The sequence below is a fragment of the Mustela putorius genome, unplaced genomic scaffold (genome assembly GCF_011764305.1).
Source record: "Mustela putorius furo isolate JIRA1106 unplaced genomic scaffold, ASM1176430v1.1 tig00000407_pilon_pilon_pilon, whole genome shotgun sequence".
In the NCBI taxonomy this organism is placed as follows: Eukaryota; Metazoa; Chordata; class Mammalia; order Carnivora; family Mustelidae; genus Mustela; species Mustela putorius.
The window spans coordinates 23,574,777-23,601,584 of NW_025421373.1; the positions used below are offsets into that span (position 1 = coordinate 23,574,777).

Here is a 26,808-nt window from a genome sequence, read left to right on the forward strand (position 1 = left end):
ATGCCTCCACCTGCTCTTTAGTGCCTAAAGAAGAGGGGGCAGCCTCATAGGTCCACAAGGACCCGCTCCCATTTTTGCCCAGACTTGCTTATGTCACTGTCGCCCTGAGCCTAGGGAGGAGAAGGAGGGTAAACTGCGCCCGCCCCTGAAATGCCAGCCCCCCTGCAATTGGCTACAGGGACTCCGGGCCGGCCGCGGATTGGTCATCGCTGAGGGCTTGAAAGGTGGCTGAGGGCATCGGACCCCTCAGACGGCGGTGGCCCGGGATCAGACAGCGTCTCAGTCGAGCCCGAGACGCGCCCCGTGCCAGCCATGGTCCGGCTGTTGCGGGCGTCCTGCCTTCTCTCCCTGCTCCTGGCTGGCTTCGTCCCGCCGAGCCGGGGGCAGGAAAAGTCGAAGGTGAGTGAGCTTTAGGGGTGGGGCCCCGGCGGGACGAACAGAGCCCCCAGGTGTCCGTCTGTCGGTGGCGAAGCACCCATCTTCCCGGGCTCCCCTCCAGGAGGGGCAACACCTGGTGCGAGGACCTTAACCCCGGTTCCTCCCTCTCCGCCTCCGGGACCCCCGCCCGGCGCGCCTCTATCTTTGCAGTTTTATCTATGGGAGATCTGAGTGCCCTGGGTGGGCAGAATGAATAGGGAGGAGAGTCCCCCTCGCCGAGTTGACCCCGTCTGCCCCACAGCTGCCTCAGGGTCGCCTTGTTACGAGCATGCCAAGCCGGTCCCCAGCTACTCCCCTTCAGGCGGGCCTGAAGTGGGCGGGGGCACAGAAAAAGGCCTAGAGACTCCGCATCTCGGCTGGCTGCGGAGGTTCCCAGGGGAGACTGATAGGCAAGGAGCTGGGTGGTCCCGGTCTTGGAGAATTTACGGCGGCGAGGGCTCTTCTAGCCTAAGCATTAACGCAGGGAGAAATGCCCGCTAGGATTCCAGGGCGTTGGTAGAAGAGGCAGACATCCGTGACCGAAAGCACTCTGGATTGACAGTGCACAGTCCCCAGGACACTGGCTAGACTCTCAATCCTTTATGGGCCTCAGGTTGTTCATCTGTGGTGGGCTGGGGTGGGGGCAGGGTGGGGTGGGGGCGGGGCGGGGCGGGGAGGGGAGGGAAGTGAAGGTGGGGGGCACAAGGAAGCTGATGGTTTCCCGGGGGAATGCTTGGGGAAGCTGCAAAATCCACCTGCTGCTCTGTGAAGGTGTGTTCTGGGGCAGCTTCTCCACCCACCACCCACTGTCCATAGTGGCCTGAGCAGACCTGGTAGCTGGAGAAAGTTGGGGACTGCCAGCTCACAGGAGAGGCGGAATTCTCCTGAACCTCTGTCTATCCCCAGCAGAATGTGTGACCCTTAGCTAGAGTGGGGATGCTGAAGCCAGGAGTGGGGTGACCCAGCCTGCTCATCTCCTAGGATAGTACAAGCCAGAATGGGCCCAGTAGACCTCTCTTCTTCCCCAGGGTGGGAGGCAGAAGCCTTTGGGTAAAGATCCAAAGAGAGAGATTTTGTCTCCACTCTCCCAACACACATAACACACACACACACAGACACAGACACATACACACACATACACACCCTACATGCTTGTATAAGCTCAAGAGAAGCTTTGAGCTTCTGTCTTTCTAAAATCTTCTGGGTCTTTAAGATCTTAGGAGTCCATAATCCTATTTCCAAAGTTCTATCCACTGTCCAATTAGCACATTCCAAGCACAGGGTTCCTTCTGCATGTGTCTATCCCTCCATCCTGTCCTGTCCTCTGCTAAATCCTATTCAGTCTGTTTCTCTTTGGAGTAGATGGTTATAAAGGCATTTCTACGCCTCCTCCTTTGTATCCAGCCCTGTTCATTATCCTCAACTCAAAAGACATTTTCCAGGTGAGGGATGGGATTGAGTGTCAAGATTGTGGTGTGGGATAGAGCTGGCGGTGGGCAGGCCAGCAGCATGGAGTCAGCCTTTAATCTCAGTCTAGGGAAAGCCAGAGAAGATTGGGCTCTGACTCGAGAAGGCTGGAGGTAAGAAGGTAGACCCCATGAATAACTCATCATAGCTCTGTGTTATTTGCAGAACTCTGGGGAAGGAATAGGTGGATTCAAAGAGAACAGGATGGGTATGTCTAGAAAAGTCTTAGGGTGAGGTATGATCCTATCAGAGGCAGCCTATTAGGACTTGCTGACTAACGACAGTCTGGGCATGCCCATCTCTCCTCCCAGGGCCTGAGAGTCGAGATGTCCTAGCTCCGGATTCTAAGACTCAACCACCTACCTTACCTCCAACTCCAGGGCCAAGGGATAGGATGGTGAGGCACGTGAGGAATGGGATGGGCAGTAGGTGACCTTCTCGGAGGGATGTCTGCCTCCTCCCAGTTCAAAGGGAGGAGCCAGATAATGAAGGAAATCCTCCTTTCCTTGCTGTGTCCCATCTCCAGCCCAGCTTTAAGCTATCCAGGCTCCCTGTCCTTGCTGTGCAGAAGGACTCTGCAGAAGCTGGAGAGGGTAATGACCGCTGACGTGCACGAGATCCTAGTAACCGCTGGTTTCTAGGTGACTCAACCAGGCAGAGAGAATCATGGAACCACAGGCTGACAGAGATGAAGAGCCCTTAAGACAACACTGACTCTGAGCCCATCTGACAGGCGAGCCGCCAGAGCCCCGCAGAAAGGAAAGGAGGGGTCCCGGTCAGAGTCACCATGGATGGTGTCTGAACCCACAGCCCTGGGCTCAGTGGCAGACAGCTTGGAGGCTCTGTCCTCATCGCTTCTCCCCAGAGACACCTTGCAGCAGCCTCAGCCTCCTCTTTCCCCTGGCTGGAGATCCTCAAAGCCCTCTTCACAATAACAGAGGACCCTCAGGGCCTTTCCCCCTAGCTGCTGGCAGAATAATCACTATCTCCTGGTATGGGGATTTCTCTCCTTGAGGCTTTCAAGACTGTTCTGATCTGCGCAGAGATTCGAGATTCGCACAGCTGTTTGGGGACAGGTGGCATTATCCTTGCCTGTCAGCCACCTGAGGCTCCCAGAGTGAAAGTGACTCACACCCTCAGGGCCACAGAGCCAGCAAAGACTAAAAAGCCTAGCGTAGTGAGAGGAGAGTCCCCTCACCCCACCCCCATCCTGAAGCTGTGCTCAGAAGCAGATTGTCCTATTTACAAGCTTCTGTTATTTGGACAACCTGTTGAAGGCTTTTGTTCTCGTCAATTCCCAGAATTTGCCTTTGGATGGGGGTGGAGGGGAAGAGCTGGAGCGGCGAGTGGGGAGTCTTTGCCTTCTGGCTTGCTAGACCTCCTCTGCCAGCTCTGGGCCGGGTGTGCTGTACCCTGGTTGTTTGTGTTCAGTGGTGGAACTGACCCAGCTGGGGCTAGAGGAATGTGGAGCTTAGGTTTCGGACCTGTCTCTGGCACCCGCTGGAAGTCACGGGGCATGGGCTGCCAGTTTCACGGAAAACAGGGAATTGGCACTGAGGCCGAGAAGAGAGCTCGCAGCTCTCTGGGAATGGCTTGCCGGAGGGAGCCCTGCCTCGCCAGGCTCAGCAGACCTGCGACATTTTCCAATCTGAGGTGACTTTTCTATACCCTCCTGGGGCCACACCCTGCCAACCAGATGACTCCCTTCATCTGGCTGGGCCCAGGTGCCTCACCTTAACAGCAAGCCTTCCAAGACCGATGGGGAGGAGAGGGTGTGGATTTGCTTCTCTCACTGCTACCGCCGGTCTCTCCTGATCTGTAATGCTAGTTCGTACTACATTTGTTTATTGTCTGGGTACCTGTCTCCTCCCCCATCATGGCCAGAGATGACCCAGTATAATGCTGGCCAACACTTTCCTTTCCCCTCATGACCAGCACTGCTGCTGATTGTGTGACTGACGCCAAGACACCCTTTCAATAGTAGACCCAGAAAAAAAAAAAAATAGTAGACCCAGGTTTTTGTCGCCTGTGCCGGAGCTGGGGTAGGTGGAGAGTGGCGTCCAGGCAATGCCCTGCTGGTTGGCACTGGGCCCACTCCTTCCCCTGCCCACTGCTGGTGATGCTGGCAAGCCGTCATGGTTGAGCGTGGCTGATCCAGTTCAAGGTTCTCATCTTATAAGAGGAAACTGAGGCCCAGAGAAGAGAAGGAGCTAGCCCCAGACCACACAGGGAGTTAGCGGCAGAGCTGGACATGGAATCCGCATCCCCATCTGAGTCCATTGTCCACTACTTGTTCTAGAAGGTCACTTGTCGGTGGGTGGGGGTGGGGTGCGCAGCAGCCGGGCACAGAGGAAGGCATACCGGTCATCCCAGCTACACACTTACAGGGAACATCTCCCATGGGCGAGGCCCTGTTGGTTTCCCTTTGCCGGCACATGGAATCCTCCAGGCAGGCCTCTCCCCTTCCTGGCTCCTCCTACTTCCTTATATTGTAGCAACAGCCTCAGCTTTCCAGTCCTCCAGTCTTCCATATCTGAATCACCCCTCTGCACACAGCCACTTCCTCCTTTCTGTTCAGTTCGTCCTTGGCAATGCGATCAGCTGGCCCACACTGTCCCCTGCCTGGCTGTCTGCAGCAGTGGCCCCAGCAGCCTCCAGGAGCAACCCGGAGTAAGGCAACCTCCTGCACCAGCATGGTGTCTCTCCGGGCCTGGCCAGTGTTTAGGCATTGGGCACGGGAGGCGACGGAATGGCCATGGAAGTAGGACAGCAGGGTTCCACACACCCAGCTGCTGATTAAGTGCTTTCATAAGCATTCCCTTGCCTAAGGAAGTAGACCTTGGTTCTGGTCCAGTTCTAGTTCTTAGATTGGTCTTGGGTAAGTCACTCGCCCTGTTGATATCTTTCATGATCTTGAAAACGGAGATGCCCGGGTTCCCTTCCAGCCCTAACCGCTCCCCGGGACTGGTCTTCCTCTGTTCCAGACGGACTGCCATGCTGATGTGAGCGGCACCATCTATGATTACGGAGCCCTCACCATCGACGGGCAGGAGTACATCCCCTTCAAGCAGTTTGCTGGCAAATACATCCTCTTTGTCAACGTGGCCAGCTACTGAGGCTTGACGGGCCAGTACGTTGGTAAGAGCCCGCCCCCGCCCCCTGCTGTGAGGCTATTTCTGCCAGTTAGGCACATTCTAATCACAGGAGTTTTTTCGGTGCAAGCAGGAAGGGGTGACCAAGATCCCAAGATTCCAAGTCCTGTATCCCAACTCTACTGTCTTCCATATATCAGTGAAGATGACTATATAAGCCTGAGGTCTGACTGCCTTCAGACATGTTCTAGAAGATTCCCAGTAACCCTTCATCTCTGGGGACCCAACTGCCCCGAAAACAGAGGGATGGAGGACATTGGGTCTGTGCCTGGGGTGTTCTTCCAGGGGAGTAAGAAATGGTATCTTTATCCTGGTGAGAATCTCCCATCTGCCCTCAGCTCCATCGGCCCTAGTGCTTCTCTTGGCTCCTACCCGGAAACTGGGCAGTTAGATTGAGGCCCCGAGGACACGTGTCAGTGGCAATCCCAGGTGTTTGCGCTAGGTTTTGTGATCCTGGTATCCTCACTCCCCTCTGTTTAGCCAGGGCAGAGGAAACAGCCTGAGGGAACAGGCTGACCAGAGGCTATCTGACCCCACCCCCAGGAAAATGCCATGGGGCTGAGCACAGTCCGCTGGCAGGGTTTTGGGGGAAGCAAGGAACCTTACCCTGAATGTCTGCCTGGCTGTCTCAGGCAAATTCCCAGAAGCAGAGTGACAGTGGGCTGGATGGCCCAGTGGGCTCTTCTCTAGAATCCTTCTTTCCAGACTTTGGAATAGAGCAGAGTGTGTTTGTGCAAGAGATGGGCTGGGTGCTGGCACTGAGGGAGCTGGGAAGCTGGGCCATGGCCTCCATTCGATTCCCGAACTGCCAGGAAGTCTTCTGCCCAGGGATGTATGGCTCTTGCTCTAAGGGACTCAATCCTGAGAGTCCTGGAGGAGCCATTAGCCTACAGGCCCAGTGGCAGTGAGCAGTTGACTGGTTTCTGGTTTGAGAAAGCATATTGCTTTCTCTCCAGATCTCCAATACAACCATACTGAAGTCAGGAGAATGAGGCTTGTAGCCCAGCATTGTCACGCTTGCTGAGCAATCTTCCCCAGTCAGGCCTCGGTTGATTTCAGCTCACAATGGGTGAGCAGGTGGAGGGGTGCAGACAAGACAGGGGTCCTTGATAGTCTCCGTTCATCTCTGCTCTCTTTCACCCTGGCCCAGAACTGAATGCACTACAGGAAGAGCTTGAACCATTTGGTCTAGTCATTCTGGGCTTCCCCTGCAACCAATTCGGAAAACAGGAGCCAGGAGAGAACTCGGAAATCTTACCCAGCCTCAAGTGAGTGCTTGCTTGCTTGGTGTCCTGAGAAAGTACAGTCCCCTGTGCCCCAGCCGAGGTGCCGGGGATCTCTTGCATTGGCCCCTGCTCTTGATGGGTACTTAGCCACCAAGAACAATGCTCCCCTTCTAGGAACCCCGTTCGCTGGCATGAACAAAGAGAGGTCGGACACAGGGATGACTACCTGTGTGTGCATGATAGGATGGTGGCAGGGCCGGGGGGTGTGTTGGGGGGAGTGTAGGCAGGGGACAGGGTTACTGAGAAGGTACCAAACCGGAAAAAGAAGCTTGCACATCCACACTATGCCTGTGTCCATTCAATTTTCATCAACTCCCACTGCCTGGTGTGGGAAAAGTTCCAGATTCCCAACAGCCCCTCCCTGCACAGTCCCTTCTTGTCATTTCTGAGCCCTAGGCCCATCTCCTTGGGACCCACATAAGAACATTCCTTGTAGGCATGTCCGACCAGGCGGGGGCTTTGTCCCCAATTTCCAACTCTTTGAGAAAGGGGATGTGAACGGAGAGAAGGAGCAGAAGTTCTACACGTTCCTGAAGGTGAGTGCGTAGCCACAACTGACCCGCTGACCTGGCTCTGGACAGAGCTACAGCCACTCCCAGCTCCCACCCTTGGGGAGACACAGCCCATGCCACCCTCGCCCACCTCTGGGCCCCTGGGGGGGATTTCCTGGCATTTATCATTCTAACCGTCAAGCTTGGCAGACCCTAGGATCACAACAGCCCATTGTAAAAATAAGGCCCAAGCAGGGCCCCGGAAGGGAAAAGCTGCTAGAGTCCTACAATCCACTAGAGTCTAAGCTGGTCCTGGGATTCCATTTTCAACTCCGAAACTGGTGCTCTTTGCTCAGTGCCAGGCTTCTCCTACCTTCCCCTCTAAGCCCTCACGGAAGGCCTGGAGAGGGAGGGTGGGAAGGGCCCCAAGCAGGGCTGACACGCTTCTCATTCCCGCTGCAGAACTCCTGCCCCCCCACCTCAGAGCTCCTGGGCTCACCTGGCCGCCTCTTCTGGGAACCCATGAAGGTCCACGACATCCGCTGGAACTTTGAGAAGTTCCTGGTGGGGCCAGACGGCATACCCATCATGCGCTGGTACCACCGGACCACGGTCAGCACCGTCAAGATGGACATCCTGGCCTACATGAGGCGGCAGGCAGCTCTGGCGGTCCAGGGGAAGTAAATCAGGCCTGCCCCACCCCCTGTCCTCCGTGCGGGGGCTGGGGAGGGACTCCGTTCAGGAAGGAATCCATTTCTCCAACTACGCCACACTCCCACCATAGACCCCTCACTATTACACAAGGCCCCAACCTGACCCAAACACATGCAAACAGTTGTGTCTGTACTGCTGTGCATGTGGGCGTCTGCACACGTGCCTACAGGTGTGTGTGACGGTGTGTGTGCAGGATGGACCACCACCTGTGTGTACCTGCGTGAATACGGGGAATGTGTACCATATGTGTACACACAGCTCTGTGCTGGGAGTGCGGGAGAACACCTCCCCCTTCTCTCCAGTTCTGTTCGGACGAGAACCATTCACTTTCAGCTGAGCCCACATTAAAACCAGCTCAAGCTCCAACTGTTCTGTTCTGACCTAGACCTCAACTTGGGGGCCAGCACCTCCCTTTGCCTCCAGATACCACCACCACTTAAGTGCCCAGAACTTTCTGGGTCTACCACACTGCCTGATCTCCCTCCTCTCCACCATGCAGCCTCTTCTCCTTCCTGAGGGGCCCTCTCGAGTCCCCTACCCTCCACCCCCACTGTAGTGTTCCCATAGAGCAGCCAAGGCAGATGTTGAGAGCCAGGGCCACGTCCTCGTGTCAGGAATGGCATCTCCATGAAGGAGGGGCCCGAAGCCCTCATGGGCGGACCTCCCCTGAGCCTGTCTGAAGGGCCGGCCCTTAGTGCATTCAGGCTGAGGCCCCAGGGCAGGGATGCCACCCCTGCTTTTCTGGAGGACGTGCCCTTTCCCCTCACCCTGGTCCCTGGCATTAGACTCCTCCCTCCCTGTTTGCCCAGTAAAGGCCTTTCTGCAACAGCTGAGCCTACTGTGGTGCTTCCTCCTTGGGGCTGTCCTCACTGGGCTGGGTAGGGAGGGAGTTGGAGGGAGAAGAGAAATGGAGGGAGTGCTTTGGGCCCCTGCTATTTGGTTTCTACCTAGACCCACTGTGCTTCTCTAACTTGGCATTTGGAGTTTACAAAAGCAGTTCCCACCCACACTCATTCCCTCCCACAATTCTCCAGGAAGCTGGGGCTGAGACGAGGTAGTTCATGTGATGGGTGAGGAAACCGTCTCACAGAAGGGCCGGCCTTGCCCACTGCCTCCCAACATGTGAAGTCGCCTGACTCTCAGCCCAGACTTCTTCCACTGCCCCTGGGTGCCCCGCCCTTGGAGGGGCTCGGAGCAGAGCCCGGGGAAATCTGCCAAGAGCCCTGGTGATGGTCTCGAGACTAGAGGGGAATGGGGCACAGAAAGCAGCACTCTCATCGACTGCGGAGGGAACACTAGCCAGGCCATAAAAAAATACAAATCACAGAATACTGATCTTCAACTTGGATTTATGTCCAAGATTCGTGCAAACAGCTGGCCAGGGACAGCCAGCCACCTTGATCTGGTCCTCTGGCACCCCAAGCCTTCAATGTAGGGCCGAGGGTCTGCCATCCTCATGGTGGGCCCCTCGGCATGGGTGGCTGGCGTGGCCTTCATCCCAGGCTGCCACGGTGCTGGCAAGGCTGCTGTGGGTGGAAGTGGAGGGCCCTGTGACAGAACATTTGTCTTCTGCTTCTGAGCGCAAACTCGTTCTTTTTGGAGCTCCTCGGGGGGGGGAAGGCTTGGGTATGGGGCAGGTCCTGCTACTACAGGGCTTGAAGCAAAAATTCAACACACATGTGAATTGAACATGTTCCACAGAGGGGCTGGGACCACTTCCGGGGAAGTTTTGAAAGGGAAGGGTCTCAGCTGTACCCCACTCTTCAGACTGAAGTCCCCCAGTGATTCCACAGAGCATGGCAGGTCAAAGTCGGATGAGGCCTCTCTCCACTTGGTCCATGCTAGGCGGTGAGTTTCTCCTCGTGGCTCCAAAGGATGGGCCAAATGGAAGCCTTCTGTGTGGAGCCTCTCTAGTCTGGAAACGGCTTAGGCTGGTCTGGGGCACAACCCAGGAGCCCCTCAGCCTCCCATCCAGTGAAGGCTCTGGCCACACAGGGAACACGGCCTCCAGTTTTTCAGCATCTGAGATCAGGAGATCCTGCAAGACGGGGTGGAGCCAAGTGACAGAATCTGGTCTCACTGAGGCCCCTCACGGTCATTTTTCGTAGACTCTAAATAAAGAAAAATATTGAGGACTTTAGAAATGATGAAGTACAGTAGGTTTCAAAGGCTTATGAGAACCAGAAAGGAATAGTGGAAATCCCAGAGTTGAGGGCTGTGGAGTGTCAGGTCCTGGGCTAGGACGTTCGGTGTCGTCCAGTCCTTCCCTAGTCCTATGAAGCCGGCAGATTATTTTTCCTTTATGGAGGAGGGAATAAGGGCACAGAGAGGTTTTTAAGTATTTGCCCAGAGTTCCAGATCTACAAGTGTTGGAGCTTACCCCATTTGACTCCAGATCCCAGAGTGGGAGCATATCTGGGGGAGGAGAGAGCCCCGCCCACTAGCCCCTTATCCCCGCAGCATCCCAGGGGCTCCACACAACCTCCAGGGCTCTGTCAGGAGCCAGGAGAAAATGGCCGACCAGCCCAGTGCTTCCTGCCAACCACCAGCTCCTCCAAACCACACTGGCTCCCATCATCCCACAGTGTCTGCTCGCACACCTTCCGTGAGGGGCCCTTGACCTCCCGGCAGAGCCGGCTCTAGCTCGGCAAAGCCAAAGTCCGCAGGAAACACCTCTTTGTGCAGAGAAGGACTCAGCTCCCTGTCCCCCACCCCCAAGGCAAGGCAGTGCCCTCTGCCCTGCAGAGCCCTGCAGGAAGCAAAGGAAGTCACCGGAGTCCTGGAGTCCCCCTGTGACTAGCAAACCGACCTCCGGTCCCCAGCTGTGGCTGGCCAGCACTATGACCAGATAGAGCTTTTCAAAATGCAGATAGATCTGATCTGTCATGCCACTCTGCTTTAAACATGTCTGAGGATGGCCCATCATCTTTGGGATAAAGACCAGGCCCCGCCATCGTCTGCGGTCCCCGTGGAGCCTGGACTCGCCTACCTCCCTGCTCTTGCCTCGCCCGGCTCTCCTTCCCCACCTCGCCCTCGGCTTCTCCAGTCTTCTCTGGCCTTCTCTCAACCCTCCAGTTGGCTTTCCTTCTTTCCTCCCTCCCATCAGGGCCTTTGTACGTGTTACTTCTCTGCAATGGCATCTTCTACTGTCCCTCAGGCACTGAGGGTCTGGACTCCCAACAGGATCCTCTGCTATCTGCTCTCCTTTCTTCAGGGCACCTAAGTGCACTCGAACGCCTGTCTGTGTGATGCCTGTGTGTGCCTTTTACTCATTTCTTCCTCCCGCACGAGGAAGTAAGCTCCTCGAGGGCAGGAATCATCGACTGTTTCTACCCACGTGGCTTTCCCAGCACCCAGCAGAGTACCTGCCATTCAGACACCAAGCTCGGAAGAATGAATGAATGACTTTAACCCCCTTGCTCCGCGGTCACCTCCCCATCCTCTTCACCCTGTTTTGGAATGTGAGGCCTCTCTGGCACCAAGAGCAGAAGGCAGTGACCTCATCCCCAGACTGGGGCGTTCCTGGCAGGTAAGAAGTTATCCCCCCCAGGGAAAGGAGAGACCCAGGACAAGGCCACTCTCACCTGGCTCTACAGGCCTGGCTGGGGGTGGGTCCATCACTTGGGAGCTCTGGTTGCGCATCCCGCCGCAGGGCGGCCGCCAGGTGTATTCTGGCTGCAACAGAAGTGGGGCTTAGTAGCCAATCACTGCCCTCAAAAATCCCAGGAGCAGCTACCATGCCAGCACAGCACTCAATACACGCTAATCCAGCACACCTGAATCCTTACAACTTGGGCTGCCATCCCCATTTTACGGGTAAGGAAACTGAGGCTCAGAGGGGTTAAGAAACTCACTGAAGGAGATCTAGCTAAGAAGGTGGCCAAGCTCGGTTCTAGGTCTCTACAATCCCCCAAGCCAATCTCTTAAGCACCGCCTCTGCTCCGGTGTAGACTACCAAGAAGACGTGTGTAAGGACAGGGCAGAGCAGGAGATGCCAGACGAGAGGACCAGGCAGAAGACAGTGCCATTGTCCAGGTGGGAGCGGGGATGCCGAACCAGGACAATGGCAGAAGGATGGAGAGGGTGGGACAGGTGGCAGCAGCTCTTTGGAGAAAGAATGAACAGCAAAATAAAAGGAAAGAAAGAAGGGAGTGGAAGGGAACCTGGAAAGGGAAACGAAAAGGAAAGCAAAGGAGAGACTGCACAGCTGAAGGCCTGTACCTGGTTACAAGTGCAGGTTCCACGAATAAGGCAAACCCAAACTCTGAGCCCCTGGCCTGCTTCCTGCCCTCCCTCTGAGCCTTTCCTGTCCTACACAAGAGACCCTGAGTAGCTTTGGGCTGGAGTCCTGCCTGGCTCTGGACGTCTGCCTGCACACCACAGTGCTGTTCAGCCAAGAACTAAGAATGCAGTCTCAGACCCCCTCCCTTGACCTTGCCCTCTGCAAAGTGCATGGGTGGGCCTCTCGTGTGTCCTAGAGTGGGGGGGGGGGGCACACAGACTCACCAAGTGGAAGAGGCGTGAGTTTGGGAGTGGGGGTTGGTGCTCCATGGCCATGGGGGGCGGGGGGTAGCGGATCTGGGACCAGTCCTCATAGCCATGGTGCGGCACCATGGCTGGCATGGGCGCATAGGCGTAGGGGTAGGCCCCGCACAGGTGCTCTGGGTGGGGCTCCATGCGGTAGTGCTCCGCCGAGGCCTGCAAGAAATGTTGGTGTCTGGCTCTAGTCTGTGACAGGCCATCCCCAGTGATGCCTGTCTCGCTGCTCTTTCTCTACTTGGTATCTTAGTTCTCTGAAAGCTGGTACAGGGACACAGGTGGCTGGGTACTGGGACATAGGTGGCTTGTACCGGGACACTGATGGCTGGAACAGGGGTACAGGTGGCAGGTACCGGGACACAGGTGGCTGGGTACAAGGGACACAGGTGGCTGGGTACTGGGACACAGGTGGCTTGTACTGGGATACTGGTGGCTGGAACAGGGGCACAGGTGGCAGGTACCGGGACACAGGTGGCTGGGTACAAGGGACACAGGTGGCTGGGTACCGGGACACAGGTGGCTGGGTACAAGGGACACAGGTGGCTGGGTACAGGTGCACAGGAGGCTGGTACAGGGACACAGGTGGCTGGGTACCGGGACACAGGTGGCTGGGTACAGGTAGGTGCACAGGAGGCTGATACAAGGGCACAAAATATCCACCGATGAAGCTGACGTATTCTGAGCACTTAGTCTGTACCAAGTAGTTCGAAGTGCTTGCCCTGCACTACCTCATTAATTAGTTGGACACCTGAGAAGATGCTGCCTCCCCCTCTCAGACTTTAGCTCCCTGAGTAAGGTAAGATGAGGTAAGTGCTGCTTCCTCCCTCAAACCTCCTCACCTTTGCTTTCCTCTTCTGCTGTTTGAGGGCTTCTTTTGTCTTCTCCTCATCTTTGAATGCTTTTAGCTGAGAGGAGAAGGGAGGGGGAGAAGACTGTTGGCCCAGGTTGCTTCCTGGCCAGGCCTGCACTCAGGCCGTAAGAAGCCCTGCGGGCTGATGGGCTGCGGCAAAGGGCCAGCACTCCTGGCGGCCCTCGTGGCCCAGCCCCGGGGAAGGAAGGCCCCCAAGGAGCAGAGTCCAGCTCTGGCTGGTGGCTTCAGGGAGGCCTGCTCACCGGGCGTGGTCTGAACAGAGATCAGGAGGGTTCACACAAGCCTCCTATTGCCCTAGGTCCCTATTAACATCCTTCAGTTCACTTCTGAGAGAGAGTGGGGGACTCCAACCATGGAGGCGGGGTCAGAGAGGAGACGGGACTTGCAGAGGTAGGCAGAGCTGGAAGGACCACGTGCATCCCGACCTCCAGTTTCACCAGGGCCCCGCCAAGCCGCACCCCTACCTTGTGAGGGCAGCCGGGTGCCCCTTCCCTGGTCAGCTGCTCTCACCTGGGCATTGGACAAGGTGACCTGGGCCTGTAGTCTCTCCACCTGCTTCTTCAGCTCTTCCTTCTCCTCATTCATGCGTTCTCGATCGCTGCGCTCCCTCTGGAAGTCCTCCTCAAAGATCTTCACCTGGAGGGGAACGGAGGGGAGGGGACGGAAAGGGAGGGTGAGGGAGGAGGGGCTCAGACTGCTCTGGCCTCCTGCTGCTGTCACCCCATCCTCACAGCCATTGTGAGGACTCTGGCTCCCACCTGCAAACAGAGAAGTTTCTGGTTCCCTCTATTTCATAATCTGGGCTTCAACATAGGGCTTTATTTAAACAAGGTATCCGTGGCTTAAAAAAAGAGGGGGTCAGAAGCCCCCCACCAGTCCCATCCCTTCATCTGCTAAGGCCCCCGAGAGAGGTGAGGCCACGGGCCTGGAGCGTGGGGGCAAGACTGGGGGTCATCTCCTGTCTCCCAGGGGACCTACAGAACTCTCCCAAGGCTTCACGGGTGCCTCGTGGGCTCCCTGAGCCCACACTTTCACCTCCCACGGAGACCAGTGAGACGCTGGCCAGGTTAGACATGGTTTAGGGGGTTCCAAAGCATAGCATCAGATAGAAACACATGGGACAGCCCTAGACTTGCCAACTTCCTTTCAGTCCTTCTGAGCCCCTCAAGGAGCAAGTCTCCATTTATGCTGGCATGTCTTTAGTATCTTTCCAGTACTTATGAATTTACCTTCCCTTGCCTCAAAGAGGACTCAAGTTCAGAGTCTTCATCAGGCAAGCGTATCCAGTTAGAGTTTAATAACACTGTTTTTTGGGGTGCCTGAGTGGCTCAGTGGGTTAAGTCTCTGCCTTCAGCTCAGGTCACAGTCTCAGGGTTCTGGGATAAAGCCCCGCATAGGGCTCTCTACTCAGCAGGGAGCCTGCTTCCCCTTCTCTGTCTGCCTGCCTCTCTGCCTACTTGTGACGTCTCTCTGTCAAATAAATAAATAAAATCTTTAAAAAACTATTTTTCTTTTACTGTATTTGTTGCTTAGCAAGAAATAAAGTGTTTTTCATTTATAGCAGTGACATAAAGTCCCTTTTTAAATACATTGATTGAAAACGATGTATTTTAAATTTGTTATTTTTTAAACGATTTGTATTTATTTATTTGACAGATAGAGACAGAGAGAGAGGACATGCAGATGCACAAGCAGGGGAAAGGCAGAGGGAGAGGGAAAAGAAGACACCCCACTGAGCAGAGAGCCTGATGTGGGGCTTGATCCCAGGACCCTAGGATGATGATCTGAGCTGAAGGCAGATGCTTAACTGAGCCACCCAGGTGCCCCTAAAAGTTATTTTTAAAATACTAAGTAAATAATAGCACAGCCGGGGTATAGAGATGGTTAACTCAAAAAGGTGGCAGAGAAATGACCTAGTTAGGGACACAGTGCTAGAAAGGATAAACCTATTACCAGACAGGGGTCCTGGCCAGTAGTCAGAATGTGGACTACTAATTAGAACTTCCACGGGATTCCAAGCCCATTGCGGGTCCTCAGGAATGCTCCAGCTCCGGACTCAGCACCTCCTCTTCTTGGACTCACCTGCTGTTTCAGCAATTCGTTCTGCGTGACCAGCTCCTGTTTCCGTAGGAGGCCGCCAGCTCCTTCTGGGCCCCCAAATGCTGCTGGCGGAGAGGAAGGGGAGGCCTGGATGCTCAGGGCTTCCTCCAGGGCCTGGGATTGGGAAGAAAGGAGACAGGCCCATCAGCAGAAGCCCTGGAAGTCCGGCCCCATTGGCAAGGTCACCTTCAGGGACCTTCCTGCCATGAGTGACAATAATAACTGCCACCACCAGTGCTATCTACTAAGGGCTACCCTATTTATTTACATGACACACATCATTTCATTGGATCCTCCCCACAGTCCTATGAAGGAAAGACTATGACCATCACCCCCATTTGACAGATGTAAAAACTGAGGTTCAGAAAACTGTGACGTGTCCAAAGTCACACAGCTTAGAAGCAGGCTAAGTGGGGGGTCCTCACCCAGAAGGGAAAATGTCCCTTTCCCTGAGCAGGGGTAGCTCACTTCCCAACACCCAGACCTAGAGAGAATATTAAGCCTTTCGGGAAAGGTTCCATGTCCTCAACTCGCCTTGCCCTCAGATTCTTCAGCTTTCCAAAACCGTGGCTCCCAAGCTGAGCTCTCTGTCCCCAGCTCTTCTGTAGTTAGATTACATAATTCTGACTTATTTAATATTTTGTCTTTATAAGCCTGAAAATGGGCTGAAACATGACCAAATAACATTCTGAAAACAGAAAAGCACCCTTCTTCCACCACGCTCATAAAAGCCTTTCCTTTTACGGAAGCAGTGTGCTCAGAGCTTCTTGAAAGATCTCTGTTAATGGGGTTCCCCTTCAGTGCAGTTAGCGTGTTACTTGAGGACTCTGGAACCCCGCTCAGGACCTGCCATGCTCGTTGCCACATGGACTTTAGCCCCCAGCACGGCGGGGCTTCTGCTCGCCATGCGTCGGCAGCGCCCACAGTGCCTCCCTAGGCAGTGGGGGGGCATGAAGAAAACCTCCCCCCGTGTGGACCTGGGCCCTGCTTAGTCTCCTTGACTCTCCCAGAAACCCATGGCAAGTGCTGAACTGAGAGTGAGCCCAGGCCGCTGCAAGGGCAAGTTATGGAGCCACTCTATCCTCTTGTTCTGTCTGCCCATTTTTCAGATGAGAAGACTGAGGTCCAGGCACAGGGAGAGACTTGCTGGAGGTCACAAGCAAAGCAGGTTACTTGCCTTGCATCGGTCACCCACACGTGTGTCTCCCGCTATGCCAGGGAAACCCAGAGGGCAGTGACCCAGCCTGAATGACCTCTAGGGTCCAGCACCATGCACAATACCACACTCTGATTTAGGTCCCCAAGGTCCCCAGCTCGGGACAGGTCATTTTTTCCCTGAGAACAGGTCCCACGGTTCCCTAAAATCAATGCTTATCAAATCCCAAAACCAAACAGAAAGGGCTCCCCTAGCAGGGTTGGGGCCCAATTATGCCAAACTCAGGCCAGACACTGCTGTGGGCAAGGTCAGGAGGCAGCGGGGAAGGCAGACAGATAAGAAAGGAGGCAAAGATGAACCACAGACAACTCCAGGCTTTCGGAGAATGTTTCCTTTCAAAGCTTCCTCCTTCAGCTTGCTCCTTTAACCCCCATGCTGGAAGGTGGGCAGGGCTGGAAGGTGTCCATCCAGTGTTCAGATGGCAAAACGGAGGCTCGGGAGAGGCTGTAGTGGCTAAGCTGGGACTAAAACCAGCCCCAGAGCCAGCCTCACCCCTACCCACTTGCCTGGGCTCAAAGCAGCGGGCCTCAGCTTTAAAATCCAGCCTCCACCCAGATGCCCCGTCTCCCTGGGTTCCGATTCTCAAGGGCAGGAACCCTGGGGCCTCTGCTCACGCCTCCCTTCAGCAGGCGTTTCCAGAGCATGGGCTTGATGCCAGGCACTGCTGAGTGCTGGGGGCACACAGGCCAGTGAAGAGGAGCACCTCCCCCTGCTGGAGGGGAAGATGGAGCAGCAAACAGGCCACCAAAGGAGATACAAGGCGCCCACCTTGTTGAGCCTCTGGATCTCCTTTTCCTGGTATTCCCGCTGCCGTGTGAGCGGGCTCAGCTGATCCTGCAGGTGCTTGACCTTCTGGCGCAGCTCCTTGGCCTCTGCTGTCAGCTGCTCCTTGTCAGTCTGCGGGGAACACAGGGCTGATCAGCAGGGGCCCCTTCCGGAGGCCTGAACTCCGTGCCCCACCTGCCCCCGCCTTGGTCAGCCAGGCCTCCTCTCTGCCTCTCCCTCAGCAGTCCCCAGTGCTCGCGTGAAGACATCATGCAGGGCTTCAGAGCCCTAATGCCCGAACATCCCGTCCTCAAGGAAAAGGCAGCTCGGTTCAGTGAAAGACTCTAGATTCTGATCCCAGCAACTTTGCCAATGAGCTGAGACCTTGGCCACTGTCACTCACTCTCTGGTCTATGCTCCCCTATCTGCCACCGGATGGGGGCTCTTCACACGAGCCACGGATGGGTGTCAGGAGGTCTATGAGCCCCAAAATGGGATGCAATATTTTGCCTGTGTAATTTTCTAGGGAGAAGAGCCATAGTTTCCTCCAGATTCACACTGACGTCTTCTGTGATGCACAGAAGTGGTCAAACCACTGAGACTATCTAAACGATCTCTTAGCTCTTACAGTCTCTAAGCCTAGAAGAGAAGATACTTAGAGAAATAAATGCAGCATAAAAGGTAGAGTGTTCCTCCACAGAGAAACAAACTACTGTGAGGTGAAAAGGGCGGGCATCACAGCTGAGAAGAAACCAGGGAGGGCTTCCAGGTGGAAGCCCCGCTGCCACACCCACTATGGGACAGGCAGGACTCCTTCACTACAGAAGGCCACAGCTGGACTGGCCTTTGGGGAGCATCAAGTCCTAATCCTTTAATGTGATGGGAGTGCTCGCTTCGGCAGCACATATACTTTAATGTGATGGGAAATGACTGTTCAGAGAGTGGAGGTGACTTACCTAAGCCCGCACAGTGAGCTGGGGCTAGAAGCCAGGTCTCCTAATTCTGGTTGGTGCTCCCTCTCCCCTTGCAAGTCAAAGGAAGTGTTTCAAATAAGGGAGGTCAGCCAGAGATTGGGGAGGGCAGCCTTGGGCAGAACTTGTGGGAGGGGTCTGGACTCCCACTGGGAGGCTCCAGGATTAGCATGGTCTCTTGTCACCATGTGTCCTTAACACAGGGCCACCTCCTCCCAGCTAACAGGGAGAACCTGTCCCATCCCATGGACTTGTCTCACCCACCCATGTAAGCTAGGGGAAGGGGCCAAAGAGCCAGGGGTCTGGTAGACAGTCACAGATGTGACTGCCCTTGGGGAACAGACAGGCAGTGTCCTCCCTAACACACACATTCAAGGCACGAGGTGGTCACTGAGGCAGGCCAAACCCTCAGATAAAGCCCCTGGGGTCACATGTTGAAAGAGGGAACTGTGCAATGCAATCCGTGTTGAAAATGGCTATTTTTAAGCTAGGTACAAGTGGCCTGTGCCCAGTTCCCATGAAGGGAAAGATACAACGACTTAAATACAATCTTCCAAGAATCTGGGGCTCCCAGTGGCCTTTCCTCTTTAAGCTGTCCCAGGGTCCTGGAAAGCCTTGGCTGTTATCAGTCACACACTGAGGGCTCAGACTCGATTTCTTCAGAGGACCTGCTCCCAGCCCGGTTCAGACCAGACCTGGCTCCCCTTTATGCCCTCCCCTCACTCCCTGGAACTTCTCCTGTGATACTTGAACACACTTGTTCCTATTTGCTTCTGTAATGACTTGTTTCCCATTTCTTTCCCACCCGCTGATCTGTTCCCCGCTGAGTCTTGGTGCCCAGCACGGCGCCAAGTGCACGCTCTGCTGAACAGCGGCTAGACAGTGAAGAAAGGGAGCTCTGTCTGATATTTTAGGGCCCCCCTCCCAACCCACTCTAAACAGCCACCACTACTCTAAACACTCAGCTGCCGCCCACTCCCAGCAAGCGCTGGAGCAGCCTGCATGTGTCTCTTTTATACTCTGTGCTTCCCTGTATGGTTCCCCAGTCTGTAACATCTTAATTAAACAAATCATTTAATTAAACAAAAAGCTCTCCTACATGCAAACATGAAAATAGGGGAAGCAATAGCTAATCCAATCTCCTCAATTTTCAGATGGGAAACTGAGGTACAGGGAAAGAAAGTGCTTTTTGCCTGTGGCCACACAGCCCTTAGCTCCAGAGCCAGAGCTGGGACCCCCAGGCCTCCTGACTCTGGCCACGCCCCCCACACCCACCCCCCACTGTCTGTTTACTACACTGAGCTCTTGGCTACTGAGGTTGGGGAGAGAGGTCTCACAAGCTGAACCTGCAGGGCCAGCAGTCAACTTGCCTCCTCCATTTCGATCTTAGACTTGGCCAGGAGGAGCTTTCGGTCAAAGTCACGCTGCTTCTGTTCTCGCTCGGCCTCCAGGTCAGTCACCTGCTTCTGGAAGTCCGCCAGCTTCTGGCGCAGCTCAGTGATCTAGGTTCAAAGGCAGAGACGGGGAGTGCGTGAGGGAAGGGGTGAACCTGCAACGTTTAAGGCTCCTGAGAAGGAAGCAGAGGGTGGAGACCGGGGAGGTCTCGAGAGGACAGCCATGCAGCTGGGGCTCAGCCGTGAGTCCCCATCACCCCACACTACCTTCTGCTCGTACTGCTGCTTCATAGACCGGAAATGCTGGTCCCACTGCTTGTTCACTTCGAGCAACTGTGGGGAGAGACTGGGGTTAGCAGGAGACAGGCAACGAAGGCACAAAGAGGGACAACTCCACATGGACTGGCTGTCACAGTGTGTGCGGTGTGTGTGGGAGAACGGTGGTCACGGATGCTCTGCCTTGAACCCTCCCCTTCTTGAAGACTCCACGTTCCCCAAGGCGGAACCTTTATCAAGCGCTATATTTTATCTTCACCAGGGAAGCAAGACTAACACCAAAGGAGCAGTAAAATTACGTAATTCTGTAAACTTTATGTAATTTACATAAATTTATGTAATTTACGTAAAATTATGTAATTTTGGAGTATGGTTACACAACACACGTGCAACCTGGGGTTGCGTATGAAAGCTTCCCATTTTCGTTTTCCTTAACTCATTGCTGGTGTCTGAAAAGGAAACCTGAAGGAGCCCTCGCACGAGTGTGCGTAAGTACCCAGTACCAGGCTGGCCGTCTCAGCAACGTCTGCGTGATGGCAAAATCTAGAGGACTACTGATGCGTAGGACGTGGGTTAAGAAAATTATACTAGAAACTGAAAATGAGAAGCTGTGCAGTTAGTAAGAAAATCAGGCCCCTCATACACTGGTACATTTCTAGGACAACCCGAATTATTTGCCCTCCGTGACACACCACTTCCTCAGGGAAGAAAAACAATCCTACACTGTTAAATACATAAAACGATAGGAAAAGCTATCCCCATTTCAGACACAATAGCATATGATGAAGAGTATTCAAAAGTGAAGAAATAGAGTGTGTGTCTGATACATAAACAGTGACCCTCAAGGATATAGTTGATTTTGGAGGAGAAAAGGAAAAACCTGTGATCTGCAATCATGCAGTATGGAGGATATAATTTTTTCTGCTTATTTAAAAAAAACAGATTATGCATTAATTAAGTACATAATAAAACTCGGGACTGTTGCCAACTTGTGGGCATCTCTAGGTGGAAAGATTCTCAATATTTCTCTAATGAGCATTATATTACTTTTGTCATCAGAACGAAGACCTTACAGCAAAACCAAAAGAAAACTGAAACTGATGAACACGTAAGCAGAAGACTGATGGAAGCCTGACCTGCTCCCGGGCTGGGGGTCCAGGGAGGGCAGCAAGGCCCAGGAATCCAGAGGAAAAGCTGAGCTGTGGGGGTGGGGGGGTGAAACGGCGAAGCCAACAGACAGGACTGGGCTTCCGCCTCCAGTCTGGAAACACTGGCCTGGGGTGGGAGATGGTGGGGGCACATGGGCATAGCCTCAATTCTGGAGACTGCTAGCTGGTGAGAAGCAGTGCTGTGAGAAGGCATCCGATCCTCCTCTTCTGTGACAGTCCCTCTCTGACCCAGCAGCACGGTGACAAAGGAGCTCCGGGCTCCCCACCCGATGCTGCCACCTGCCTACCTTCCACCATCCAGGGTGTGCCAGAGGAGCCTTCCTAAACTATCCCCTGCCAACAATTTTAGGCCAGGCCCCAAATGGCACGTCTTCTGAGTGACCCTTGTAGGCAGGGGAACTGATTAAGAAACAAGAGCCCAGAATGAGGTGGCAGGTCTCTCTCCCATGGACAGATGGTTCTGTGGTCACCATGGTGACCACCATGGTGACCGAGGAGGAGGAGACAGGGGGCCAGGGAGGGCCTTCGTCCTGCCAGGCCCAGGAGGGAAGGAGGTTCTTCCCTGAATTCCACCCCTCCACCCCCACCACCTACCTCAGTGCGCTGCTGCTCCAACATCTTTACCTTCTTCTCAGCTGCACCCAAGGCCCCCACCTCTGGGCTCTTCCCTGCTGCCGCACAAGCCTAGAGAGAACCACAGAAGGACCCTCAGCAAAGCCTCAAAGAACAAGGCTCCTGAGGGCCTTTACCCAGAGACCCAGGCCTCACCCCCCACTTCTCTAATCTGCCCACCAGCCAGGACACCACTCTACATCCCAACCATGACTAAGCCTGCTCTGGAAAGTCTATCCAGATCGTTATTCCTCCTCCCCTGCCCGCCTGCCCTCCTGCTCTCTGCTCCCCTTCCCATGGCCACTTCTTCCCCTGCTCAGACTCTATAAGGCACTGCCACCGTCCCCCACTCAACATCAACCAAAAATCCTTCACTAGAAGGTAAGAGTTATGGCTTTTTAAAAAAACAATTTATAAAATGTTTACTACAAACCTGTTTAGAAAGATATGGCATAAAGATAGGTATGTGTGATGAGTACATGTACATGTGCTTCCTAGCTCTGTCCTTTGAGAGAGCTTAACCCAGTGACACTCCAGGAGCAGTGAGCACATCCTGTGCCCAGATCTTTGTTTCTAAATGCTATTCTCCAACAAAATGAGGCAGGGCTCCTTAGAGAAGGATTGTTGATTCCAGGGGCAGGTAAAACAGAAGCAGAGTTGGGAACAACTTGTGCCAGGAAGTAAGAAAGCGCTGGGGTGCCTGAGTGGCTCTGTCAGTTAGACGTGTGACACTTGACTTTGGCTCAGGTCATGATCTTGGGGTCGTGAGATCAAGCTTCACACCGGGCTCTGCACTGGGTATGAAGCTTGTTGAGGTTCTCTGCCTCTGCCCCTTCCCCTACATCTCTAAAATAAACTAATCTTTAAAAGAAAAAGTAAGAAATGGGTGCCTGGGTGGCTCAATTGGTTGAGCGACTGCCTTCAACTCAGGTCATGATCCCGGACTTTCAGGATCGAGTCCCGCATCGGGCTCCCAGCTCCTTGGGGAGACCGCTTCTCCCCCTGACCATCTCCTCTCTCATGCTCTCTCTCAAACAAATAAATAAAATCTTAAAAAAAAAAAAAAGAAAAGGAAAAGTAAGAAAGTGCTCAATAATAATATGAAGAAGCAAGGCATGTCTCATGGGCACAGGGGACAACTTGAAGAGCTTCCTCTGGCCTAAGCTGGAACAATGTGAACAAAAATATAGATCATGGTCGTAGTAGATGATGACCCAAAGAACAAAATAAATATCCTTGAGTCCATAACTGGTAGAAAAGACTAGCTGAATAGATAAGTAAGTGGGGGAGAAGGGCTAACTCTCCCTTACAGAAGAATTCCCATTACTAACAGAGAAGGAGCGAGGGAAATTCAGAATCTACTACGGTCATGATCTCTGCAGGTAAAGATCCATCATGGATACTAAAATAAGAAGTGTAAGGAGAAACAGGACATTTGCGTAGTCTTAAAGTTTCTCCTCAGAACTAAGTATTTATTAACCATAAGGAAAAGCTAGTACTAAACTAGCTTACTAAATACTAAATACTAAGTATTTATTAACCATAAAGGAAAGCTAGTTCCTTTATTACAGAGAAACTGACACATACCCCCTTGGCCAGCAATCAGTGTGGACGGTCATAAGACACAGTGACGTCATGTACCCTTGCCGGGATGCACCAGGAAGTGCATGCCGTCACTCCTACTGTGCTCCCATCCAAGTTCAAGGGCACACCCTTCATCTGATCATGAGGGAACACCAGTCAGACCCACACTGAAGGACACGCTACAAAATCACTGGCCGGTAGAACTCCCAAGCGTAAGCTCGTGAAAGAGAAGAGGCGGCTGGGACAGGTCACAGACCATTAGAATCTAAGGAAATGCGGGGTCCAGGACTGGTGATGCCCGGACAGAAAGTGCTGGAGGAGGATGCAGTGAGAAACCAGCGAAATCTGAACAAAGTCTATAGTTTTAGTTAATATCACTGTTTATTTTCTAGTTTCAATTATTGAACTGCAGTTTTGTAACTTGTCAAGGGGGTACGGGAAGTCTCTGGACTACTTTTGCAACTCTTCTGTAAATCTAAAGTTATCTCAAAATAAAGTTTGAAAAAAAATTTTTGGACTAGGAGACGTTGAGGTGAAAGAGCAGAATCAGCTTAGGAGGCTGGCGGTGGAGTGCTGGCTCTCCGCCAAGGAGACCAAACAAGGTGGGCTCCGAAGGCCCCAACCTCTGATATCCTGTGGGCTTGTCAGCATTTGTCCTGGGGTCACTGCCCACACTCTCTGTATCCCCTGGTCCCCCAACTCCCTGCATTTCCCCCAGGGCTTGGGTGGGCGTGGGCGGGCCTGGGCCATGAGGGCAGCATTTGTGAGGCTCCAGTGCCCCCTGCAGGCTGAGGCCTGTCAGCACACCACAGAACGAGCTACGAAGGGGAGTGGGCTGGGGGAGCCCTCCAGAGACCCTGGCCTTTAAGGAAGGCAAGAGATGGGCCTGCCCCTAGAAGCCCATTGCCTCCTTACAGGGCAAGGAGGAAGAGAGGATGGGGGATCCTGGGGGTACACCCTTAACCTCCATGAAGAAGAGAAGGGTCAGCCTGCCTGGCTGCCAGCACCAAAGCTGCCATGAGAAGCAATAGCTAAGGTCACAGGTTACCATACGCTCCCGGCGCTAAACCTACTTCACAGGTATCACGCCACCGAATCCTCCCAACATCCTCTGAGGCCAGTGTTACTGCTTTCATTTTACAAAAGAAGAAGCTGGAGCCACACAGCTGGTTTGTGTAACTCATCCAAGGTGACTATGCTGGCAAGAGGTGGGTAAGCACTCAAGCTGCATGCGGCTCCAGGGGCCACTGCCTCTAACACACGCCCCCCCCCCAATGGGACCTTCCTCCCCAGCAGGATGCTAAGAGCTGCACCTCCAGGGAGTCGAGCGACATGAGTTGACACCGAAGGGCTGGGGAAAGTGAAGAGGCCTGCCCGCAGAATCCCCCAACATCGTGGCTCAGGAGGGGGCTCCATGGGTCACTTCCATAAAAGGACAGCCCAGGAGGGCTCTGCCCTAAGGGGTGAATGGAGGAAGGGAGGGGCGTCATGGGCTGAAGTTCGCCACTTATCAGCGTGCGTCTCTGCTGCCCTGCTGGCCAGCCTGCTAGCAGGTGATGCAGGGAGCTTGGTGACAGGAAGTCATGTGACCTTTCCACACCGCCTGCCAAGGCTGTCATGGAGTCATCATCCCCTCCCTGCCTAGCATACGTGTGGAGTGGAGATCAAATAGGATGACAGATTTGCAAGTCCCTGGTGAGTTCCACATTGCCACATAGTAACAAGGTATTAAGTTATTAAGATAATTACTGCTATTACATAGGTGTGGGGTTTGTTAAAGATGTTGAGTCCTGTTGTGCAGCCATTAAGGCCCATTAAAAGGGGAAAACGTGTCAGGAAAAAGCTGAGACTCAGCTCTGTGGGAAGGGGGAAAGACACAGAGCAGGCAAGGGAGGAGTGCCAGCTCCTGCCTGGGAACTGGATGTGAGCCACAGCTGGGAGCGGCCATGGGAAGGGGGGGCCAGGCCATGGCAACGTCAGCTAACCCCCACTTCTCTCCAGGTCAGAGGTCCCAGGACGCAATCCCAGGAGCTCACCTGGGTCCCCTGAGGAGCTTTCTCAACCCAACACCCCATTCTGCCAGGAATATCTGAGACCCACCCATCAGAGACCTTCACAAATGGGACCACGTTTAGGGAATGTGCCCAGAATGAGCGAAGGACTTGACACCACTCTCTGTGAGCAGTGGCCGAAGGAACTGGAGCTACTCGGCCTGGAGAAAAGATGGCCTTTGGGGACCACTGAGCCAGGGTCACGGCCAAAATCCCGAGTGTATACACCAGGGGATGGGATGCTGAATGAGGGCCGAGGAATGGAAGCTCCAGAAGTACGGACTGTCAAGCTGAGCTGAGATGCCATCTAACAAGAACCTTGACCCAGGGATGCTGGCTGCGGCAGGAGGTGGGGAGCTTACTGCCACGGGAGGTGGCCGCGGAGGCCAGGCCCTGATGATCGAGGATGCCGTGGAAGGAGTTTCTGGGCACATACCTGCTGGTGTCCGGCCACCCCCTTCTTGCCTACGCCTTCCGTCTTTGGTGAGCCTGGCTGCCCACAGGTGTCCTCTTTGCCGCAGCTCATCAACAACTTCTTGAGCTCCAGGTTTTCCTCCCTGGGTCAGAGGCAAACACAGAGGTCACGTTGCTGGCCCTGTGTTAAGGAGGCTGGGGTTCCTAGACCTACTACTCTTCCGAAGCATAGCTGAGTCCTGGAGAAGGTGGGAACCCAAACCAAAGAAGGAATCCCTAGGCCCCTTTGCTGGCAATCTGGGCTTCTCTATAAGTCTCTGGTCATCAACAGCAGGGTTTCCCAATGGTGGGGGCTCTGCACACATGACATCTCTAGGATGTCACTCAAAACCTTCATTAAATGACTCTGATCACACTCCAGAGAGCAAGTTACACTCTTTCCAGTCGGCTTCAAACCTCCTGTGTAGAGCAGGGAACATTCTCAGCTGAGGCCAACAGGTCTGGCGCTCTCCTCCAGGACGTGCTATTCTGCCTTATTTGCAGGAAAGGGCAGGCTTCAGGCTCAGAGCCTCCCGAGGGCCATGGCACTTTGCCAGAACTTAGTAACACCCTTCCATGTTTGCTGTATTTCTTGTTGGGCTTGTCTTCTATTCATAGGGAATACGGTTTTCTATTAACTCGGAGTTTTATTTATTCTGTTAATGGCAAGTTTTTTAAATCATAATTTTCAGGAAAAACATGATTCAAATCAAAGCCAATTCTTAAACCGAGAAAGTAGGTGACATAGAACATAATAGAAAGTGTTGACGTGGGTTCAGGTATGAGTAAAATTGGGAAAATATTTACGTTGTATTTGCCAGCCAAGCTTCCATGTAATAAGAGAAAAACAGAGAAGTAAAGTGGCTTTCCACAGGTCACACAGCAGGGACCTGCACTCTTGCTTTCTAGTCCTGAGTCTTTCCTCCACCTAGGGTCTCGGATCCATGGATGGAGTATTATGGCTCTTAAACCTCCAAGTGTTCGGCCAGGAAATCACCCAAAATGGCACAGGGACTCAGCAGTTACCTGTTGCACTCCCTGGGCCCCAGTCTCCCCTCTGCACAATGCGAGGTCTGACCTGTGTAATCTCAAAGGGCCCTTCGAACTCTGACAAGAGCACTGTTTCTCAAGTGTGATCCCGGGTCTACCCACATCGTAATCCCAGAGGCCCTCGGGAAAATGCCTAGGCCTGCCTCACATCCACTGCATCAGGAGCTCAGCTGAGGAGGGAGGGCTGGAAGTGCGAACTCTTCCAGACCTGCAGTGACTCTGAGGCACAA

General features: G+C 54.0%; 2 protein-coding genes and 1 long non-coding RNA gene across 8 annotated transcripts in view; 2 read left to right on the plus strand and 1 right to left on the minus strand.

The window, feature by feature from the left end:
• Window positions 1-226: 226 nt before the first annotated feature.
• On the plus strand, window positions 227-8,355 carry GPX3 (glutathione peroxidase 3). Its single transcript, XM_004737800.3, has 5 exons — window positions 227-399; window positions 4,869-5,022; window positions 6,187-6,304; window positions 6,759-6,858; window positions 7,276-8,355. The coding sequence occupies exons 1-5, from the start codon at window positions 313-315 to the stop codon at window positions 7,495-7,497; spliced, it is 681 nt and encodes a 226-aa protein (XP_004737857.2). The 5' UTR covers window positions 227-312; the 3' UTR covers window positions 7,498-8,355.
• A 504-nt stretch (window positions 8,356-8,859) lies between these two features.
• TNIP1 (TNFAIP3 interacting protein 1) overlaps window positions 8,860-26,808 on the minus strand; it is a 48,532-nt gene continuing 30,583 nt past the window's right edge. For 3 of the 5 annotated variants that reach the window (XM_004737796.3, XM_004737799.3, XM_004737795.3), the window contains 11 exons: window positions 25,512-25,632; window positions 21,423-21,512; window positions 19,651-19,716; window positions 19,360-19,491; window positions 17,022-17,150; window positions 15,020-15,151; window positions 13,448-13,573; window positions 12,906-12,971; window positions 12,034-12,225; window positions 11,112-11,202; window positions 8,860-9,638 (listed from right to left, as the gene is read on the minus strand). In XM_004737796.3, the coding sequence (XP_004737853.1) occupies window positions 9,604-9,638; window positions 11,112-11,202; window positions 12,034-12,225; window positions 12,906-12,971; window positions 13,448-13,573; window positions 15,020-15,151; window positions 17,022-17,150; window positions 19,360-19,491; window positions 19,651-19,716; window positions 21,423-21,512; window positions 25,512-25,632 (1,180 nt within the window). In that variant the 3' untranslated portion in view covers window positions 8,860-9,603. The remainder of the gene's footprint in view (window positions 9,639-11,111; window positions 11,203-12,033; window positions 12,226-12,905; window positions 12,972-13,447; window positions 13,574-15,019; window positions 15,152-17,021; window positions 17,151-19,359; window positions 19,492-19,650; window positions 19,717-21,422; window positions 21,513-25,511; window positions 25,633-26,808) is intronic. The other 2 variants (XM_045079583.1, XM_045079582.1) reach the window with 2 other exon arrangements.
• LOC123391936 lies at window positions 21,508-25,515 on the plus strand. Of its 2 annotated transcripts, XR_006606623.1 has the most exons (4): window positions 21,508-21,821; window positions 24,105-24,213; window positions 24,321-24,719; window positions 25,026-25,515. It is a non-coding gene; the product is annotated as an uncharacterized LOC123391936 (long non-coding RNA). The 2 variants fall into 2 exon arrangements; XR_006606622.1 differs by having other exon boundaries at window positions 24,105-24,719.